Here is an 18,544-nt window from a genome sequence, read left to right as displayed (position 1 = left end):
GACTATGGTAGATAACATTTGCAAAGTAAACAAAATGATTGGAAGGCATATACAACGTAAGGCTGGAAAACAAATTAAAGTATTCATTTGAACTTAACAAATCTTTTTGTTTCATACAATTTCAAACTCTAGATTGGATTAATATAAAAATAATAAAATATATTTTATAATATCAAATAATTTGAATTTGATTTGATCAAAGCTCTATCGAGAACAATTAGATCAAATAATAAAACTAAATACAAAAGTAATTTATGAAGCTTAAAAATAATTCATATAAGTTTGAATAACGACGAGTTAAGCTCCAGTCTAATCAAAATCAGAAATACAACAATTCCCCTAAAAATGCTCCGACTTCAGTAATCAAAATCAATGGCGCTCTCGAAGCTTAACCACCGATGCTTCTTCCCTTCCCAAACCTCAGTCCCCATCCTCAAATCCCAAACACCACAATTCCCTCGTATTCCCTTCAAAAACCCTTTAACTCTCCGTAGCAAAATCCAACTGACGATCCCAGTTTCACTGCAAAACCTTCCACCCAGAACCAGCGTTATAGAAGAACAAGAAGAAGAAGCAGTTCCAGATCACAAAGAACGCATGGATTCTGATTTTTTATCCGTGGCTTTCCCTTCACTTGCGTTTTCAAATACCCTCTTCTTCAGTTCGGCCTACAATGTTCAGTTGATAGCGGGTGATAACGAGCCTGAAGAGCAACTGATTCGAAGGTTCCGTCGGGAGGTTTGGAAGGCGGGTGTTATTCAAGAGTGCAAGCGGAGGAGGTTCTTTGAGTCCACGCAGGAGAAGAGGAAGAGGAAGGCCCGAGATGCGGCGAGGAGAAACCGGAGAAGGTTGGTTCTGTTGAAGCTTATTATTGGAAGAATAATGCGTTGGCAGAGTAATTTGAACGTGTGGATGCTGTTGTTGACATTGTCTGCTAGTAGCTAGTTTTCAATTGTGCCTGCATTTTCTGAATTGAGTTTCTTGTTCCAATGTTACTGATTGATTGGGGTGATGCGTTTTTGATATATTGGTTTGTTGATCAATTGTAAAATACTTCTTAATTTACTCTTTTGATACCTTTCCCACGTGGACTAAGGATTGATAAAGTAAACATCTTATAAGTTTTTAGAAGATAGAGTCCAAGTATGGATATGCTTTTGGGCAAGTTGTTTATAGCTCAATTTCCAGTTGGGATCAGTGGGATGGTTAGCAATTTTATCATTCCATAGCTTGAGGCCTGACAACTAGGGTGTGTGAACTTTGGTATAGTTATAAATGGTTCTGAGGCAAATTTGTGTGAAGGTATCTGGTGCTAACATTTCAATGTGGATATTCTGTACGCATGGCCTTCATGTACTGGTGAAACTATAATCACATGTTTCACTCACTTGTAATAGATTATGATATTCATCTTCGTTGTTCATTGGTGGTCTGTAGTCAGAATGAGAATTCCAAGCATTTCTTTGCTGAGTTCAGGTGCAAATAGCTCTCAGTAGTTCTATTTGTCCCTGTGCATAGCTAGGTGTGTGCCTATTATATATTTTAGAGGAGGTAGCTTACTATTGTTGCTTTACATTTGTTACTTATAATCTAGAGTTACGTCAAATAAAATGATCCATGCTTATATACATTCTAAAGTTTTAATGAATCTTAGAACATCTTTTGCAGCTAAATCCTGATTTACATAATGGATTCATGAAGTATTTGCTACTTTGTTTTTCTATGCTTCTGATGAGAACGAAATTTTTGAAGAGAGATATAAAAGGTGCACTTGGTTTACTACTGATTTCCTGACTCTTATTGACATGCTATTTTCTCCTCAAATTGTCTTATATCCATGATAGATATCTAGACAGGTGGTGGTTAGATTTAGGAAAGGGGAACTCATCATGTTAAATGGCTTTCCCCTGACTAGAAGACATTGTTTCTTCTAAGATGCTTTCATCTTTGGTTTAGAGCTTCACTGGAGGGCATGATTTCTTCTAACATTCTTGTGACTGGTAAATGAAACTAAGATCTGTTCTCGTACCATAAGGTTTTCTCCTGATTGTGGCATGACGTAAGGCATATGAAACAAGAGCATGTGTACATGATGTGTAAACTCTTCTAATCTTTAATAAGCAAATGTTGCTTGAGGTTTCTAGTGAATATTAGTTTGTTGGGTCAGAAGCTAGCATCAAGTTTATTACTTATATTACTCCCTACTTAATCTCTTGTTTGTTTTCCCAATATATTTTTTTTTGTCCAAGAGTGACAGCAGGTATGCTATAGGGACTTTGAAAATGAGCATAAGTTTCTGCTTCACTTACAGATTCAAGATTTCTGCACTTAACATTTCCTCGTGGGCTGTTTACTTGTCACAAACAGCATTGTGGGATAACATGTGAACCATCTGGAGTATATCTTTTCCTCTTTGTTCTCTCTAATGTCCATGTATTGCTGTTTAAGTCATCATTTTCTGTTTAATCAGGCACCCACGACCTAAAGTTTCAAATGAGGCTAAAGCAGAGACTTCAGAGAAGAAGAAGAATACGGAAGATTCTGATGATGATAACTGGGAGTTCCTTGATGTAGATTTACCCTATTGTTGACTGCTACTAGGTAATTCCTAGTGAAACTGATTGAAAGGGGCGTTCATTTTAGGACTATTCTCAATACAATAGCTTTTTTGCATTTTTTATTTGAACTTGACAAAGCAAATGAATCTACTTTCCATTACTTATTGACGAGATTGAGCAACTAATGTTGAACTTACTGTCCTCTCCCAGTTTATTCTCCTGCATCTGTTATTATTTATTTTATAACTTCACAACAACAATGCTACATTATGAGTTTGTCATCCTCTCCCATATATTGACTTGATGCATGCTTTCTGAGGCTTTGTTCATCCGTCCAGGATCGCAATATCGAGCAAAACCATACAAAATAGTTCAACTCAGATTTTTTCTTTTGCACTCTTTCTTGATTCCACTGTATTAGCAGCGATTGACAATTACCTTTAAATCAGTTGCTTGTTTTGTACTTGGACTATTGTTGATGAGAGAAGGGGGTTTCACAATTCTGGAAGTTCTTCCTGCTTTTGGTAAAATGAGTGGTTAAAAGAGACATTTAGGTCTGATTAATTGATTGGGTTAGCTTCTCCATGAAAAGTGAATAGCATTTTTGTCGTTTGGACAAACCGGGTGTTTGAAGCGCTATAATTTGAACTTTTGCCAATTGAAATACTATCGAAATGCATTATACTAAAATATAAGAGAAAGGCATTCTTCTCTCACAATCTGTGCATCAATTTTATTGTTATGAAGATAATACCCCTTAGTTTATTTGTTTTTGTTGCTTTTTTTTTTATTTCTTTTTTTATTTTTTTTTTAAATGTGATAGTATTGGTTTATATATTTTTTTATTCATAATATATTAATGTTATTTACTATATGCACACAGGTACGGTGTGCCACAACATCTAGTATTCACTAAGCCAAATTTGATTTGAGCATAAAAAAATTAAGGTAAATTACAACAAGCTCCTATGAGATTTGACATAATTACAAATATTTTCTCATTATTTGAAAAGTTATTAATATTTTTAGATTTCAATTAACCCAATCCGTTTATAACCATTAGGTTTTCATTCAATTTGTGGTGAACTAATAAAAAAATATTCTTGTTGGCTATAAATTATAATTTTATTTATTTTTTAAAATTTTTTTATAAACTAAGTCAATATTTTTATAATTTTTAAAACTTATATCGCATCGTTCAATTTTTTTTTTTACTTTTTTTTAGAAAAATGATACAAGAATGGTAAAGTTGATAATCTTATATTTCTATTTAAAGATTATATAATTTCATTAAATATTGGAAAGTAATTATAAATTTTTTAAAAAAAAAAAAATATAATTATATCAATTTTTAAGAGAACTTGTTGCAAATTACAAATGTATATTTGTGTAAAAGAATTTAACTTGACAGCTCCTTTTCACTTTTGAGCTACGGAGCACTATGTTCACTTGATTTGAGCAGGTTATACTTTTTTGAGAGACTTAATTTTCTTAAAAAAGTAGATTTTATAAAGTATTATGCAGCAATTTTCTTCAATCCAAATTTTATTTTTTAAGGTAGAAATTTCAAAACTAGGGAAATTTTTGAAGATTTTAAAAGTAGAGGGGTTTTCTTATATCATGTTCATAGTACAAGGGGCAGATTGAATTTAATCCTAAATATTATTTTGGGTAATAGGGCAAGATTGTAATTTGGACAAGTGCTATTCACCCAATTAATAATCCGAGAAACCTTTCTGTCGCGGTTCCTCCCTTGACAAGAAATCTCTCTCTTTCTCTCTCAACAGGCTTCTCAGTTCCGAGCAAAGAAATTACCAATGGAAGGTGAAGAGGGAAAACAGCAGCCGCAGCTTGTGCTTGCACACAATCTGTTCCTTCTCACCCAGAACGACGTCGACGACATCGAGAAGGTCCGCCTTCGTGATGAGGTCTTCAACTTCATCCTCGCTAATGGTATTCAATTTTAGTTTTTTTTCTTCTTCTCATTTTACTGTCATTTTCGGATGTTAACACGATTTTACACTTTTGATTGGTGATTTGGATTTCTTTTGTGGGTTTTCAATTGGATTGTTAGATATGGCTCCGTTGTACGAAACCCTAGTTGCGAACAAGGTGTTGAATCTGGATCAGAAGGCGCTTGATTCTATGCGGGCCAAGATTGATGATGAGCTAAAGAAGCTGGACGAAAAGTAAGTTCGATATTTACATGCAATTTCTTTACTGCCTCGGTAGTCAATTTGTTGCTTATTAAGTGCAATATGAGATTTCTGCCAATACGTGTGGGCTGAGGGTGCCATATAGCTCTGACACTTTACTTCCGTTTTCTATTAGTCAACAAGATTGTATATTGTTCAAATTTGCTCTTTGGAAAAACAGATAGAGAGTTTGATAAAGAAATGGTGAAGATGTTAAGGATTTGGTAAAGAGTGAAATTTTAATTGTTGCATTGAGGCGTAAAATTAGAATCATTGAATTATCTATTGAATAAGAGCAGAGCTCTTTTTGATGAATTGGTATTGAGTCAAGCTCTTGGAAGTGAAATAAGTTATAGAGAGGATCAGGTCTTCAGAACTGTAGAAGTAAATGGAAAGGCAACAAATATCCTCTTAACGCATATGCATTTGGAAGTCCAAAGTTATAAGTATAAAATGTTGTTCCTGTTGTCACTTATTGAGCATGAAAGGTGTGCATTCGAGTGAATATAAGATATATTGAGATTGCGGATTGGTCTAAATTCCATGTAATAGTGGAATTTTTTTGGGGGGTGGGGGGTGGTTTTTCCGGCATCCAGGGATTAAGAAGTGGGCAGGGATCATTTGGGAACTTTTGAGCCTTGATCAGATTTTGGTGGAAAGTTGCCAAGCTGGTCGCCATATATGTTCATTAATAATGCTGTTTTACATATAAAAATGCGAGAACATAAAATAAACTAGTATTGTATATTCTGCTGTAAGATAAATGCAGTAGAACTTCATTTGTCTTGGAAACAGCACTAGTTATGCTTAAATAATTGAAAAATTGTAGCCTAAGTATGAAAAAAGGTTGAGCGATTTAATTTAGGTGGATGAAAGCCTATTATATGTATTGAGGCATTAAGCATATTAATTATGCATTGGTTCTTATGTTTCTTTGATTGAATTATCTAGGATTGCTGATGCAGAAGAAAACTTGGGTGAAAGTGAAGTGAGGGAGGCTCACTTGGCTAAATCGTTATTTTACATTAGAATTGGTGACAAGGTACAGAAGAAATGCCTGCTCCTCTCTCACTGTTCTCATCTATATGCAGTTAATAAAGTTTCTTGGATATCTTCCAGGAGAAAGCATTGGAACAACTCAAGTTAACAGAGAGCAAGACTGTTGCAGTTGGACAAAAGATGGATTTGGTCTTTTACATGCTACAGATTGGTTTCTTCCGCATGGACTTTGATCTGATTTCTAAAAGCATTGATAAAGCAAAGAAGTAAGGAACAGCGTAGATGTTGTTATATAAATTTTCTGGTCCTTCTTCTAGTTTTATGTACTCAAGTTGAGCCTTTGTTTCTGACTTTCAAACACAGCCTGTTTGAAGAAGGAGGTGACTGGGAGAGGAAGAACCGTTTGAAGGTCTATGAAGGCTTATATTGCATGTCTACTCGTAACTTCAAGAAAGCAGCCAATCTTTTCCTTGATTCTATCTCAACTTTCACCACATACGAGCTTTTTCCCTATGACACATTCATATTTTACACTGTCCTTACAAGCATCATATCCTTGGATAGAGTTTCCTTGAAACAAAAGGTGATTGATTGTTCTGTCAAGTGATCATTTTTAACCATATTGAATTCATAACTTTAGTAAACCCCACCCTCGTGGTGAGTCCTTCTGGATTTATTATCTTACTGTATTCTTCTCCTACAGAAGCAGAGATGTACTAATTGAATTTGCTCCAATTTTGATTGGATATGTGGCAGGTTGTGGATGCACCAGAGATTTTGACAGTTATTGGCAAAATCCCATACTTATCGGACTTCTTGAACTCTCTATATGATTGTCACTATAAATCTTTTTTCACTGCTTTTGGTAAGTGTCGTTATTGCATACCACTTATTGTACAATACTTCTAATAAACCAAAGAAAGCAGAGATTCTTATCAAATAACCTGGTATGATTGATGAGATAAAAAAAGTCAGGACGTTTTTCCTTGTTCTTCTATTTCCTTTATATGATTCATTGTGTTTTCTGTCTATTGAAATGGTACAATGTTCTACATATTGCCTGGACCACTTACAATATCCTGGACTTTGGCTTTCAGCTGGCTTGACCGAGCATATTAAGTTGGATCGTTATCTGCACCCACACTTCCGTTATTACATGAGGGAGGTCAGAACTGTTGTTTATTCACAATTCTTGGAATCATACAAGAGTGTGACAATCGAGGCTATGGCTAAAGCATTTGGGGTGACTGTTGACTTCATCGATCTGTAAGTAGCTTCTTTAGCTTCTTCTGATGTAAACATTGTCTACTTCCTAAAATGCTAGCAATGCTTGATACAGTCTTTCCTACGGTCACATTCTGCCTTTATCTATTGGTAGTGCTTAATATATTTTTCCCTTCATATGCAGGGAGTTGTCACGTTTTATCGCAGCAGGGAAGCTACACTGCAAGATAGACAAAGTTGCAGGTGTGCTGGAAACCAATCGCCCTGATGCAAAGAATGCCCTTTACCAGGCAACCATCAAGCAAGGTGATTTCTTGTTGAACCGCATTCAGAAGCTATCTCGTGTTATTGACCTTTGAAGTAGGAACCATCAATGTTTTTCTGAAAGCCATGTCCAATTTGAGGAGAACAAGTTGCATTTGTTGCTTTCTTCAAGTGTAATAGTATTGATTGATATGTTTCACATTTACTTTGGCTTACTGATTTGAAAATATGCTGAATTTTTCTACAAAGCATTTCTTTTAACCAATCAATCATTTATATAGCGTTAATCTTCCACGTGAACGGGCAGGATCAATTATTGTTTTCATCAAATAAGGAGTAGGATCCCTGCTTGCGAAATTGTATGTTATGCAGTTATATGATGGGAGAATGGAACATGAGATTTCTTGAGCTTGGTCGAGGCTAATTGGGTTCTAACTAGGGGTGTCAATGGGTAGGATAAGATTTTACCTAGACTTATATATTTATACCTTGATCTAGATTCGGACCTTATAAATATTATTAGATCCAAGCCTAGATCTAGACCCGAAAAAAAATATAGATTGGGTTTATACTCATTACTTCCAATGGGTCTAAATACCTAATTCGGACCAAATTTTTTTTTTTTTGGCCCAATTCAATTAAATTATCCTTTTTCGATTTATTTACATTCAAGTGAACAAATTTAAAAAATTTAAAACATCATAACATTATTTATTTTGTAATTCTACAACTAAGTACATTTTTAATCAATAAATAATTAAATAATAAGTTATATAAATATATTATCATGCTAGGTGTATTTTCAATATTTTGATTGGCAATAATACTTGTTTGAAGACTTGAAGTGATAAAATTGAATTTTAAAATTTTATAATATTAAATTCGATTGCTATTAAACATATAGATTTAATAGTTCATTAGATTATTTTGTAAATGGTTTCATAAATGATATATTATCTAAAAAAAATTATCGAAAAGGAGTTATTTGTGAATTGATCTAAATAATTCTGAATTTATTGATAGGTATGGGTATAAATAGAAAATAAAAGGAAAGGAATTTAATTTAATTTAAAATTTATTAAATTTTTTTAAATAATTTGTTTTAAGTGAAAATGTCAAATATGGTTCAACAATATGTGAAGGAAAAGAGAAAAAAAAAAAAAAAAAAAAAGTTTTGGGTTCCAGACCCTACCCAGATCCAAAACAATGACACTAAGTCTAGAGACCCAGAGGGTCTTGACAGGGTCGGGTAAGATTTGGATATTGTTTGATAAAGTGGATAATGAGTATGAATTTGAGTAGAGTTTTATCCTATTTATTAACACTCTTAATTCTGATTAGCGAATAGCTAAGTCATTAATCAATAAGGTAGGGCTGTGTGTTGCTAACTAATACTCTTTACCACCCACTTAAATGTTTTATCAGTATCGAACAATATGCTTAGAATATTTATGTCTCATATCGTGGAAGTTTTAATTATTGAGTTTTTCTTGGACAATTTAAAATCAGAAAAGAGTATCTTAGTAGTATTATACCGTATTCGAGTATCTAATATGGTGCGAGCCTCCTTCCAAAGTTATAAATGTGCTCCTCCGCCTCGTCATAGAGTGAACCTAACTATACCATTAGCTATGTGGTTACTTGAATAAAAATAGAGGATATTATTTACTGTTTAAACTTAAAATGTTTTCACATATTTATGTTCTATTTCAGGAATCAATTCAGCCTCATTTTATTAATTCAACTAAAATAAATAATAAATATATAATTGCTCGTAATTCAAAAGGCTATCTTTGGGTTACTGATTTCATGTTTGGTTGATGAATGATAAATTTTTTTTTCACTAATTTTATCAAATCAAAATTAAACAAAACATCTAATAATATTAAAATATATATATATATAAGATATTAATTTATTAAGATGATTCAATCAATGATTATATACCAATGTTGGGTGCCACATCAATTATTCAACCCTACCCGAAGGGGTATTCATGTCAAAATCTGAAACTTAAGGGGAGATTGCAGCCAAAGTGCAAAACATGAGGGAGGTGAATGCAAATAAAGCATTAGGCATGTAAGAATGGGTATGCTTCTTGTTGGCCGGACGTAGAATAGTAAGATTAGAATATGCTATGCCGAATACAAAGAGGAAAAGCTTAATTTGCTGTCAATCAAAACAATCCATTCACAAAAAGTTGAAAACTGCATCATTATCATTCTTTATTATTATTAATAATATTAATATATGGGACAAAATTTATAGTCTTTTTTTTACTGCTTGAGAAGCATCTTTTACTGCTCTGATTTTAATTTAATTAGGTAATTAGTCAAGTGTGAAAGAGATGGCAATGATTGTGAAAGCTGAGATTCTGTTCCCATTGTTTTCTGCTAAATATTAATGATACATCCATTGGCATCTTACCTTTTTTCTTTATTATTATTATTGTTGTTGTTGTTGGGTGTTTTCCTCCCTCCACACACACCAGAAAATGGAAAAGAAAAAAATATTATTACTACTTTTATCCAAGCTGGTGTCTAAATACAAGAATATTGAGTTTAATGAAATTTAACTTCCTATGAAATCTGAAATGTTTAAAAAATCGATGTGAAAAAGAATTAACGAGAGATTTTTTCATACCATCAACTATTTGATTGAGTTGGCATTATATTTCCTTAATGATGGAGAGGTCTTGGTTCAAATCTGGATTCTTACAATGGGAGTAGGATGGTTAGGAAAACTTCGGTTTGAACCGAGGCCTCTCCCTCAAATTGGAGGGGTAATACCTACTCTTTTAAAGGAGTTTTTTTTTTTCTCTCTCTCATGGTGCATTTTTTGATCCATATCTAATGATATTGACTAATATGTCTTTGGATCGACAAAGATATTGGATAATAATTGTTATTTTTTTAGCATATATGTATCAGCCGATACGATAATTTCAAATAATATTGTACATCACCGAGATAAGAATATTATTGGCAAAAAACAATATTATTAGCGATAACCTTTGCTGACATCATATTGTTGATAATGCTATTATTCATGAAAGAAATTTACACTTCTTTGGCTTTTTATAGTATGATTTTTTTAACATGTTATTACATGTAAATTTATTACTACAGCCTGTTTTTTATTACACATTCAGGTTTTTGACAATAATATTTAACTTCTTCTCATCATACATTAACAAGTAGCGATTTATATCGTTTATATTTTATTTTATAATTTTACTAAATTTTTAAGATTTTTTAACATCTTGTAGGGCATTTCTTTTGTACCGTTCTATAATATCCCGGATTTTCCATGCCCATTGTGCATCAACATCTACCAATACTATCATCGAAACCAAAACCTTAAACTATGCGATATACATGCGACGAATTTTTTTTTTTTTTGTGGTCGTAGAAAAAACTAAATAAATCCATTTGACAGGTAATTATTTCTCCCATAAAACAGAAAAAAAAGATTAACTTTCATCAGTGACCATGCATGTACCTAAGAAACAGCAAACTGCAAAAAGAAATGAAAATCTATGATCTGCATAGGGAAATTCACAAAGTAACATTTCTTTAAAGTTTCAAACTCCGTGAACTGTTGCCTCCTACGTAGGACGGAAGATGATGAATTGGTTTAGGACCAAGAAGCCAAGAGCATGATTCCAAATACCAAGAACTATGGAGCAAATTAACCAATAATGATGGGAGGCAAAAGTTTCAATTGATCTATGCCTAAATATTTCTGAATTTCTTCCTGGCAGGAGACAATCATTAAAACCATTTTTTTTTCTTGCACCTCATGGCCTCATTGTACCTGACAAAATACATTGTACACTCCGAAGTGCAACAAGAAAAAAGGGCCCTTCACATTTCTATATAATCTCCCTTCTTTCTTTAAGTGGTTCTTTCAAGAGCTTTGCTGCAGATCAGTTGAACAAGGTTTGATAGCAACAGCTTCTTTCTGTTCCTTATATGGCCTATAGTTTCTTGCCCCAAGATTCTTATAATGATGGACGAAATTTCCCGGTTCCATTTTCTGGCTTGCCGGTATTTGAGGACGCTGCTCGTGCTATCTGGTTTCCTAGCTTGTACAATGAAAGTGGCGACTTCAAGAGGCTGAAGAGAACCGTGAGTTTAGGCGAAGTTACGGACAGCAACTCTGGCAGCATTTCCAGCAACGGCAGCATTAGTCGTACTAGCAGCACTAGTAGTTTGAGCAGTGTGCCAAGGCTTCAGTTCCGTGACCACATTTGGACATATACTCAACGGTACCTAGTGGCTGAGGCCGTGGAGGAGGCGGCAGCCGCAATCGTTTGTGCGGAGGAGGGTGGAGGGGTTGCTGGAGATGCGGGAAGTGGCGATGGAATGAAGCTAGTTCAGCAGCTCATTTCATGTGCCGAGGCTGTAGCTTGTCGTGACAAGTCCCACGCATCGCACTTGTTGGCTGAGCTTCGCGCCAATGCGTTGGTCTTCGGCTCATCTTTCCAGCGTGTGGCTTCTTGTTTTGTGCAGGGGCTTGCTGACCGGCTGGCTCTGGTGCAGCCTCTCGGCACAGTTGGTTATATTGCCCCTAAGATGAACATAATGGACATTGCCTCCGAGAAAAAGGAGGAGGCCTTGAGGCTGGTTTATGAAATCTGCCCGCATATTCAGTTTGGTCACTTTGTGGCCAATTCTTCAATATTGGAAGCCTTTGAGGGAGAGAGTTTAGTCCATGTGGTGGACTTGGGCATGACCCTTGGTCTACCGCATGGTCAACAATGGCACAGCCTCATTCGGAGCCTGGCCAAGCGTCCTGGCCCGTCTCCCCGTCTCCGCATCACTGCCATTGGCCTATGCGTTGACAAGTTTCGTGTGATCGGAGACGAGCTCGAGACCTCTGCAATAGAGCTAGGACTGAATTTGGAGTTCTCAGTGGTGGAAAGCAACTTGGAAGACCTTAAGCCTGAAGATATTAAGGTGGTTCCTGGAGAGGTCCTCGTTGTGAACAGCATCCTGCAGCTGCACTGTGTGGTGAAAGAAAGCAGGGGTGCTTTGAACTCCGTTTTGCAGATAATTCACGAGCTTTCCCCCAAGGTTCTGGTCCTCGTTGAGCAAGATTCGAGCCACAACGGACCATTCTTTCTGGGCCGGTTCATGGAGGCGTTACACTACTACTCTGCGATATTCGACTCCCTCGACGCCATGCTGCCGAAATACGACACAAAACGTGCAAAGATGGAGCAATTCTACTTCGCGGAGGAAATCAAGAACATTGTGAGTTGTGAGGGGCCAGCACGGGTGGAGAGGCACGAGAGGGTGGATCAATGGCGGAGGAGGATGAGCCGGGCAGGGTTCCAGCCGGTGCCATTGAAAATGTTGGCTCAGGCCAAGCAGTGGCTGAGCAGCATTAATGCTTGTGAGGGCTACACCATTGTGGAAGAGAAAGGTTGCCTTGTGCTCGGATGGAAATCTAAGCCCATTGTGGCTGCTTCCTGCTGGAAATGCTGAAAATATATCTTCCCTTTTTCAAAGAAATTTATCGCTACTCGACTGTGACGAGGATTCAGTTCTTGAAGCAGACTACATGAATAAAACAATCATCTACTACGACACTGTTTTGTGGCATGAAATTTGAGTTATTGCAGAAGCTTAATTTGGAGTAAAAAATAAGACATATTCCTGAATTGAGTGTGACCTCTTCAGGAGCTGAAACGTGTGAAATAAACTAGTTTTTCTATTTAGATATATGTTAACATTTCTTTCATTCTTTGATTGTGAAAATGAGTTCATTTGCAGCTCAGGTTTTCTCTTATTCTTTTAGCTTCCAAGAATGTAACAAAATGTATCAATGATCAAAATTGACTGCTTGTTTCTGTTGTGTTTTAACTTTGCTATCTTCAATAGCATTTTTAAATTCTCCATTTTTAGATGATGTAATCAAGTATCTCGTACTGGTTGCAAACGAGGAGTTTGAACGATTTATAAGTCCTAAGACCTCCTCATGACGCCTTTCTTATACGAAGTCAGAACGTACAATACCTCGGGTAATGAGATACTGATTAAGTCGCAAACCACATCACCAGATTAACAATTTCATCATCTATTGTATTTTATATACACAAACAACATTATTTGAAGAAATATTTAATTATATATATATATACATATATATATATATGATTACACGCGAAAAACATTAATTCTTTAAGTTGCGATACACCTATAATCTCCTTACTTTACTTCCATCTCACTAGTTCATGAATACAAAATGAACATTAATTAAATACAAGTTACATATTGTACATGAGGAATACGTGTATTTTTTAGCCAACATCCTAAATCTCCAGCCAAGTTCAGAATTAAAAGTGTCAAATTTAATACGTTTGAAGGAGTAAATGTGTTTTATACAAATAAATGCAAGACTTAATTTGATAACTAAGTAATTACAGAACTAAATATTCCAAAATTATAAAACTTACAGGATCAAATGCTCTTTACAAAAGATAAGAAAAAAAAAACGCAACAAACCTATATTTTCAGGGTTAAAAATAAAAAATTTTCCTTTTGAGAAGTGGGGTGGAAAATTTAGGGGACACAAAGTCTTGAGATGTTAATGTGATTTGACCATTTTTCCCTTTAAACTTTGGCGCTAGATCGCATTATATAATTTTGTCCAAATTCACTATAAAGTTTTGCTGTCTTATTTGAGTTCTTGTCCAAATTCTTAGTAAACATAGGCCAAAGATTATTAAAATCTTCGAAAAAGTTTGAAGGGAAGGAGTTGATTAATTTATTTAATAATAATATAAGATAGTTGAGTATAGTAACTTTTTTTAGAGGATCCTTTATTTTAAATATTGATTATAGTGACTTACATGTGATTTTTTGTGCATAGCGTGTGTTCCTCAATAGTGTAGGAAAAAGCAACCTCAAAATTTCAAAATGTCACCAGCAAGATGATTGACAAAACCAACTTTGTTTAGTTACATTTTCAAGTTGTTTTTCTTTATCTATAAGATATAGAGAGGAAGATAGAAATATGGGCGTGTGTTTTTCAGAATTTTAAATACTGTATGTCTAGTTTTATTTTTGTATTCGCATAAAATAAATAAAAATAAGTAAAAAAAAATATACTTCCCCCTATCTAATTAAATACAGAGGGGTAATTTACAATATTTTTCAAAACATATTGGATAATTTGATACTTTATTTTTTATAGGTAATTTTTTGTTCATTTCTAGTATCGGAGTAAATTGAATTTTTCCCAATAATAATATACAAAATTTAGGCTGGAACTGGCAAGAATAGGAGCATGTACAGTACAACAGCTGCGGAAGTCTTTTTCTTACAGTGATTCTGTAATAAATAATACATCAGATTCTACTTCCAACCACAAAAGATATATACATATATTAGCAGATTCTCTAATTAAAGAATTAGGCAAGTTGGTTTCACGTAGTCCATAGCAAAGGATAACATTAATATTGCCAATTTCTTCAACTACTACTACAATATTTAATTAATGATCACTACGTGCAATGATGTTTACATTTATTTGTAATGAATTGAACATGATGGAAAGTGATGTTGAGGTAAATTAGTCTTCCTTTGTCACTCTGAATCATCAACCATTCATTCTATTTAATTGTCTCTAATCTCTATTATTTGAATTTGTCACCCCTAATTGGTTGAAAAATTTGTAATGAAGGCCTTTTATATATATATATACAATTTTGAGTATCTGGTAACACTAGAAAAAAAAATATTAGTTACAATATTAGCGGTTATGACTAAAAATTATGATAAATGACTACTATTAAATACGGTTAAATAAAATTGATGCAAAAAATTAATTTTTTCATCATAAAAAAATTATTTGTTACGGCTAAAAGTTATGGTCAAAATAAATATTTTAGTTGTCTTCGCAAAAAGCACGACCAACAAGTGTTGCAAGGCCGTACGATTACTATTTATTAACCATGATAATTAATTATTATAATCTTCTAGTGTAACGAAGGTATCTTCTAAATTTCGTTTAAATTATAGTATACACATGACACATCAGTTTTTTTAAAAAAATGGAAATAGTTATTAGGTCAGTTTAAATGCAACGGGTCCGCTTGCAAGATCAATTAATATAATTTGTGGACCACTTGATCAACCCCATATGTTTGTCTCTTCCTTGGTTCCATCATACAATTACAAGCTGTCTGAACTACTATCTGTGTAATTCAGTTGATTACCTGAAATGACCAGCAGAAATGAAGATAAAAACAGCATCCACACAACTCATCAGGCCTTCTTCTCCTACTCCACCTCAACTCAGACACTTCAACCTCTCTTTCATTGATCAGAGAATACCTCCTTCGTACGTCCCTCTAGTTCTTTATTACAATGTCAGTACTGAAGAGAGATACATTAATAAACAACCCGAGATGTCTCGTCGTCTCAAGAGTTCCATGTCGGATGCTTTGGTCCTGTTTTACCCACTGGCTGGAAGGATACTGGAAGGCCAGCCTTTGGTCGACTGTAACGATGAGGGGATCTTGTACATCGAAGCCACTGCTGATGGGAAGATATCAGACATTGTTCGGAGCCCGGATACCAGGACTTTGGACAACCTCATCCCATTCAAATCCAACGGCTCTATTTCAAATGCTGAGGAACTATTAGCAGTTCAGGTTAGTGCACATCTAACCGATCACCTACCGTTAGTTAATGTGGATTAGTACAAATCTCATATGTACGTCTTTCTCTCTGTTGAAGCTCTAATTTGTGCATAGCTCAAAGTATTGGATGATATATAATGATATTAGTAGCTCATATATGTTCGGATCATACCATCATATTATCAATCGTATCAGGGGATGTATGATAGAATTGATATAGCATTGTTACAAATGTCGTATTGGAGAATAAAGATTTATGGTTCTTTATGATCAGATTATGTTTCCAAATATAACTTACCTGACTTGTTATTATATAAAGGATCGATACGGAAAGATTCTTTGTTGTCATTTCTAGTGAAGAGATTTTCATTACAAATTTAAGTTTGATGATAATATTTTGTTTTCGGGTATTTTATTATGTAGTAATAAGTTAATTAGTAATTTACACCCGAATATTTGGACTCTTACAGTTAGTAAATAAAATGAAAAGATAAAATCAATTGCAGATTGCGCGGTGAAGAAGAGAACAGGACGGGGTTAAATGCTTAAGGTGTCTAGATTGATGTTTATAGGGGGGAAAGTTGGATTCAACCCCTTACTGATATTACTGCAAAAGTTTGAATTATGGCCCCTGTCCCCTGCAGGCTACCTTATTCAACTGTGGAGGAATCTCTATTGGGATATGCATTTCACACAGCATTGCCGACGCTGCCTCCCTCAGCTCATTCATCAACTGTTGGGCTGCTATAGCTGCTGGGGAACAGCCCAACGTCGTTTCCCCCGTTTTCAACTCAGCCACTTTTTTTCCACCCCTGAACACGCCTGATTTCAGGCCGAACTTCAGAAACTTAGCCATCCAAGCTCCGCCTGTAAATCTTGTCATGGAAAGGCTTCTTTTCACTCCATCAGCAATAGATGCACTGAAACAGAAAGTAGCCGAAAATAAATCTTCAATCGTTAAGCCAACACGAGTGGAAGTCGTTACCGCATTTTTGTGGAGCCGTTGCCTGGTAGCAAAAGGGCTCGAATTATCACACAAGTCTGTGGCATTCCATCCGGTAAATCTTAGAGGAAGGGTTCCAGGGCTTACTGAGCGTTCATTTGGTAACATTTTTCAAATGACGCATGCTGAAGTCGTTGGTGAAACGAACTGGACTGGCTTGGTGGAGAAGTTGAGGGCTGCTTTTGGGAAGATCGACAGCGAGTACGTGAAGATGCTGTTAGGAGAAAAAGGTTGTGAGGTTGCTAAGGAGAATTTCCAGGGGATAAGTTCGTTCTTGACGCTTGGAAATGTTGCAGTGTTGCTGTTCAGCAGTTACTGCAGATTTCCAATTTATGAAGTGGATTTCGGGTGGGGGAAGCCTGCTTGGGTGAGCAGTGCTAGTTTTAGCATCAAGGATATGATTATGCTGTTTGATTCTGTAGTATCGCGTGGTGGGATTGAAGTGTGGATTGTGATGGCTGAACAGGAGATGGACCGACTTCGACAGGATTCGGACATACAACATTTTACTTCATCTTTCACCGGTTGATTTACTTCTCATTCTTGGTTTTGATCATTTTGGTAAAATGGTCGATGAATTTGCAGCAGAGAGGGTCTGTTTACATGGTTTGATGTATTAAGATTGTGTAAAGGTTTTCATACATATATGTCTTCAATGTTTTCACACATATTGGTAAACTTGAAATTTTAGGACTTCACAAATACAAGATACAAATAGGGGTAATTACGAAACTTCCAAAACGTGCTATAATTGTATACAATTTCCCTCTTTTCCTTATAATCCATAAAAAGTTTTAAAAAATAATTAAGGTTTTAATTAAATAATTAAAATTATATTAACAAAAAATTAATTTTTTAAAAACTTTTAAGCTTTTTTTAATAAAAAACTTAGAAAATTGATTTAAAATTTAAAAACAGAAAAAAGTATTAAAGTTTTCATTATAAATTCATATAATAATTCTTTTAATTTAAATATTATTCAAAATAAATAATGATCCCCCTAAATTATGGGCTAAGCTTACTAGCCAGCCGGCTAAGAGCCCAGTTGGCTCACAACAGGACGGATAAGGGTCCACCAACAGGATAGATAAAGCCCACCAGCAGAGAAGAAAGACCCACTATTGTAGTTGCTACTTTACTGAATTGACAGACTCAAAAAATAAGTTCATTTCAGCCGGACACGTCATTATACAGCTATAAGGACACACTATATATATTGCCAATAAATTTGTATACGTCGCTCTAAAATATCTCTAGATGGTTTAAAATAAATCGATCACAAACGCGTTGGAAAATTTACAAATAACTAATCCTCGAAGAGGCAATTTTGATAGAATTTAGTCTAACTCACATATTTCAGCCAATACTTATCAAATCCCAACGGTTTGTTGCATATGACAGCCAACTCAAATAGCTTTCTAATGGCGTATGGAACTTATTATTTGACTCCTTATCCAACTCTGTACAAACCTATAAATAAAAGTCTTGTGTAGATTTCTGGTAACATCACACAACATAACACTTATTGTCCAACTCTCACTTTCTTGCATCATTCTCTCTCTGATTTTAGGATATTTCAAGCTTATATTTTGCATTCCGCGAATATTTATCACTCTCACATCAAATCTCACAATTATTCTCACTTTAT

At 34.9% G+C, this 18,544-nt stretch overlaps 4 protein-coding genes across 4 annotated transcripts; all 4 read left to right on the top strand.

Annotated features, from left to right (window-relative positions):
• Positions 1-298: 298 nt before the first annotated feature.
• On the top strand, positions 299-2,754 carry LOC105166362 (small ribosomal subunit protein bS21c). Its single transcript, XM_011085702.3, has 2 exons — positions 299-848; positions 2,471-2,754. Exons 1-2 carry the CDS (start codon positions 373-375, stop codon positions 2,589-2,591), a joined length of 597 nt encoding a protein of 198 aa, XP_011084004.1. The 5' UTR covers positions 299-372; the 3' UTR covers positions 2,592-2,754.
• A 1,531-nt stretch (positions 2,755-4,285) lies between these two features.
• Positions 4,286-7,488, top strand: LOC105166358 (26S proteasome regulatory subunit Rpn7). Its single transcript, XM_011085689.3, has 8 exons — positions 4,286-4,511; positions 4,633-4,747; positions 5,705-5,795; positions 5,873-6,018; positions 6,116-6,335; positions 6,509-6,617; positions 6,850-7,018; positions 7,161-7,488. Exons 1-8 carry the CDS (start codon positions 4,376-4,378, stop codon positions 7,333-7,335), a joined length of 1,161 nt encoding a protein of 386 aa, XP_011083991.1. The 5' UTR covers positions 4,286-4,375; the 3' UTR covers positions 7,336-7,488.
• A 3,674-nt stretch (positions 7,489-11,162) lies between these two features.
• Positions 11,163-12,936, top strand: LOC105167015 (GRAS family protein RAD1-like). Its single transcript, XM_011086569.3, has one exon. It carries the CDS (start codon positions 11,215-11,217, stop codon positions 12,730-12,732), a length of 1,518 nt encoding a protein of 505 aa, XP_011084871.1. The 5' UTR covers positions 11,163-11,214; the 3' UTR covers positions 12,733-12,936.
• Positions 12,937-15,404: 2,468 nt separating this feature from the next.
• LOC105166350 (stemmadenine O-acetyltransferase) lies at positions 15,405-17,564 on the top strand. The gene is made up of 2 exons (XM_011085676.3): positions 15,405-15,905; positions 16,538-17,564. The coding sequence occupies exons 1-2, from the start codon at positions 15,486-15,488 to the stop codon at positions 17,423-17,425; spliced, it is 1,308 nt and encodes a 435-aa protein (XP_011083978.1). The 5' UTR covers positions 15,405-15,485; the 3' UTR covers positions 17,426-17,564.
• Positions 17,565-18,544: the final 980 nt, after the last annotated feature.

The sequence above is a fragment of the Sesamum indicum genome, linkage group LG1, assembly GCF_026168435.1.
Source record: "Sesamum indicum cultivar Baizhima isolate 11 linkage group LG1, ASM2616843v1, whole genome shotgun sequence".
Classification (NCBI taxonomy): domain Eukaryota; kingdom Viridiplantae; phylum Streptophyta; class Magnoliopsida; order Lamiales; family Pedaliaceae; genus Sesamum; species Sesamum indicum.
Note: the sequence above shows the minus strand (reverse complement) of the source record. Positions and strands in the feature narration are given on the sequence as shown.

Bases quoted from the DNA above. Each gene is read 5' to 3' on its own strand.
- LOC105166362 (XM_011085702.3), top strand. From the start codon at position 373: ATGGCGCTCTCGAAGCTTAACCACCGATGCTTCTTCCCTTCCCAAACC. The intron at 849-2,470 runs GTTGGTTCTGTT...CTGTTTAATCAG, and splicing joins GCGAGGAGAAACCGGAGAAG to GCACCCACGACCTAAAGTTT.
- LOC105166350 (XM_011085676.3), top strand. From the start codon at position 15,486: ATGAAGATAAAAACAGCATCCACACAACTCATCAGGCCTTCTTCTCCT. The intron at 15,906-16,537 runs GTTAGTGCACAT...TGTCCCCTGCAG, and splicing joins AGGAACTATTAGCAGTTCAG to GCTACCTTATTCAACTGTGG.
- LOC105166358 (XM_011085689.3), top strand. From the start codon at position 4,376: ATGGAAGGTGAAGAGGGAAAACAGCAGCCGCAGCTTGTGCTTGCACAC. The intron at 4,748-5,704 runs GTAAGTTCGATA...TGAATTATCTAG, and splicing joins CTAAAGAAGCTGGACGAAAA to GATTGCTGATGCAGAAGAAA. The intron at 6,336-6,508 runs GTGATTGATTGT...GATATGTGGCAG, and splicing joins GAGTTTCCTTGAAACAAAAG to GTTGTGGATGCACCAGAGAT.
- LOC105167015 (XM_011086569.3), top strand. From the start codon at position 11,215: ATGGCCTATAGTTTCTTGCCCCAAGATTCTTATAATGATGGACGAAAT.